This window comes from Montipora capricornis, chromosome 3, assembly GCF_036669925.1.
Source record: "Montipora capricornis isolate CH-2021 chromosome 3, ASM3666992v2, whole genome shotgun sequence".
Taxonomy (NCBI): domain Eukaryota; kingdom Metazoa; phylum Cnidaria; class Anthozoa; order Scleractinia; family Acroporidae; genus Montipora; species Montipora capricornis.
This window is the reverse complement of record NC_090885.1, coordinates 70,996,876-70,999,375: the sequence shown is the minus strand read 5'-3', so window position 1 is coordinate 70,999,375 and position 2,500 is coordinate 70,996,876. Positions and strand designations below refer to the sequence as shown.

The 2,500-nt window shown below is 36.2% G+C and overlaps 1 protein-coding gene across 1 annotated transcript in view; it reads right to left on the bottom strand.

The window, feature by feature from the left end:
• LOC138043896 (eukaryotic peptide chain release factor subunit 1) overlaps nt 1-2,500 on the bottom strand; it is an 18,498-nt gene that overhangs the window by 5,662 nt on the left and 10,336 nt on the right. The window contains exon 10 of the mRNA XM_068890409.1: nt 707-774. Coding sequence (XP_068746510.1) covers nt 707-774 — 68 coding nt within the window. The remainder of the gene's footprint in view (nt 1-706; nt 775-2,500) is intronic.

Below are 2,500 nucleotides of genomic sequence, written 5' to 3'. Positions count from 1 at the left end.
TAATGCCTGACAATTTGACTCATCATTGGGGAGTGGTTTGACAGGAGTCAATGCCTTTGACAAAGCGGATTTGAAACTACATGTGTGAACTCTGATACCTGATAGCCCAGGCTAGTGGAAAGACGTTTTGGGCTAGCAATTTCTTGCCTGACGGGCAAGCATCATTTGAATACAAGTACAAATTTTGCGCAGACATCAGTGGTTAGCAGACAGTGAGAGAGAGAGAGAGGAAAAGAGAGAATACAAATCTTTTTGGGCTAGCTCCTCAGAGACTTGGGCTTGTAAGATAAAATGACGCTTGCCCAAAGGGCGAGCTGATCCTAGGAATTTCGTCTCACCCTAAATAATATTATAAACTGAGCCACTAACTAAGCTATACTAAGGAGACACTTTCTGCTGGTGGGAGACTGTCAATCTTGTGAGCTTCTTTTTACCCACAATAAACCGAAATATAACGAATTGAAAGTAACATGAAGTGCATCTTTAATTCTTTGAATCTACAATCCACATTTCATTTGCCTCATAGAAGTTGGCACATTTCATAACATTAAAATGCAATCCTGGCAAAAATTTCAAGATTTAATAGGAGCACAGTCTTCACAAAAACAACAAATTAATAATTATAATCATAGCCATCATTGTAATTACACACATTTCTAAATTTGACATAATTTATTTTACACTACATAATTTATGAAAGAAAAACCTTTAAGGTGTCGTCTATCCCAAAGCAGTATTTTCCAGTGTCTTGAGAGATTTCATCAAAATATCTCCCTAAGCAAACAGTAAAAACAATTTTTTAAAAAAAATATGTACTAAAACACTCTGAAGATAAGACTCATCTGCAACATGGTTTTTAATTGCCAGGGCGTAAAATTAACTTTTTTTCCCGGTAGCCACTTGGCTCCTAAATATATTAAAGTGGTAGCCAATTCCAAAAAGTTGGTGGCCATTATGACACACACACACACACCCAAAAAAGAACTAATTTTTACCCAGTCACTGTACTGGATAGATTAAATTGCGCATGAATCATAGTGATACATTCACAAAAACATCAAAAATTACCCGGGCTCCAGCTCATGGAGCAAACTCACTAACTTAAACATATTTATCCACGTTCAATACCTTGCCATTACAATGTTGAAAATAGATATTAAGTAACAACTAAGTCAGCAATCATTTCTCCAACAAATGGAGGAAAAGTTTTCTTACAAAGAAAGAGTCGCTCTCTTTTGCTTCATTTGCTACTAATAAATAAATGATTGTTCTTTTCCATGCCGTAAGAAGGAAGCCTCTAATATCATGAAAGCAACAAATGAAGGCCTGCATATTACAAGTTCGTGCAACCATGACAGTGTAATCAAAATTAAAGTACATTTCAAAAACGCCTGTGTTGTAATATTAACGTTAAAGAAGAATATCTAACTATCCTAATTTTATAGGCGAGGAAAAACATCCTTTTACAAAAGAGTTAGTGATTCGTATGAGGCCTCAGTTTTTTTAAGTCGCAAGAAGCTTTCTATCTCGGACATTAAATAGATTTAGAACCACGTTTACGGAAAATGCAAACGGCAAATTTTAATTTTGATTTCGCTCCCTTTTCTTCTAATCCTTAAAAACATCTAACAGAAACATAGAAAAATATTTCCCATTCACAACAAATAAAGACAATGTCGCATTGTTGTCGAAGGGCTGTAAGGCAGACGGCAAATGTTAGATTCTTACCGTTTGCCGTTAGTGTAAACGTGGATCTATAGTTCTCTATCGTGAAAAATTTGGCCTTCGCGTGCTGCCTTTTGAATTGAAGTCGTCTAATGGACTTTTTTTTTTTTCAGCATATGTTTCGTCCAATGCATGAGCAAACGCTAAAATATATTCGACCGAGGAAGTGCTGTCACAATAGTCAAAAAGATCACTTTCCACGCTTCGATTAATTTCCTCGCTCATTTTTAATTCAAACTAGATGCTTCTGTGAAGCATACACTGGCTTGCCTGTGGTACGTGCTACAGAAAATCAGAAGGCACTGAATTGTGTGGTATTGAAATACAGCATTCCAGTCTCTGAAGAATAACAAATAAAAGAGAAGCGAGAAACATTGGCTTCTGGGCTGACATGTTGATAGTTTTAAAGTTCCCTCACAACTTCTTTTCACCACAAGTGTGCCCTATGAGCATCCAAAAACTTAGTAATACTAAACTTCACTGAAGTCAAGCCCTGTTTCGCCGCGGGTTAGTGTTGGGATGGGAGACCAAAACAATAAACCCCTCATAAAAAACAGAAACATCTGACCGAAAATACTATTAACGCTAACAAATGCGAACTCAGCAAGGTACAGATTCTGTTAGCTTGCTTCATGCAAAACAAATATTGATGAAAAAGCAAATAAATATTGATACCCTTCCTGCTTACAGAGCAATACTAAAAAACGTCTCCCATATCACATTTGAACCTTAAGCTCGAAAATTCAATACACAACATGATATTATAATTCACAAA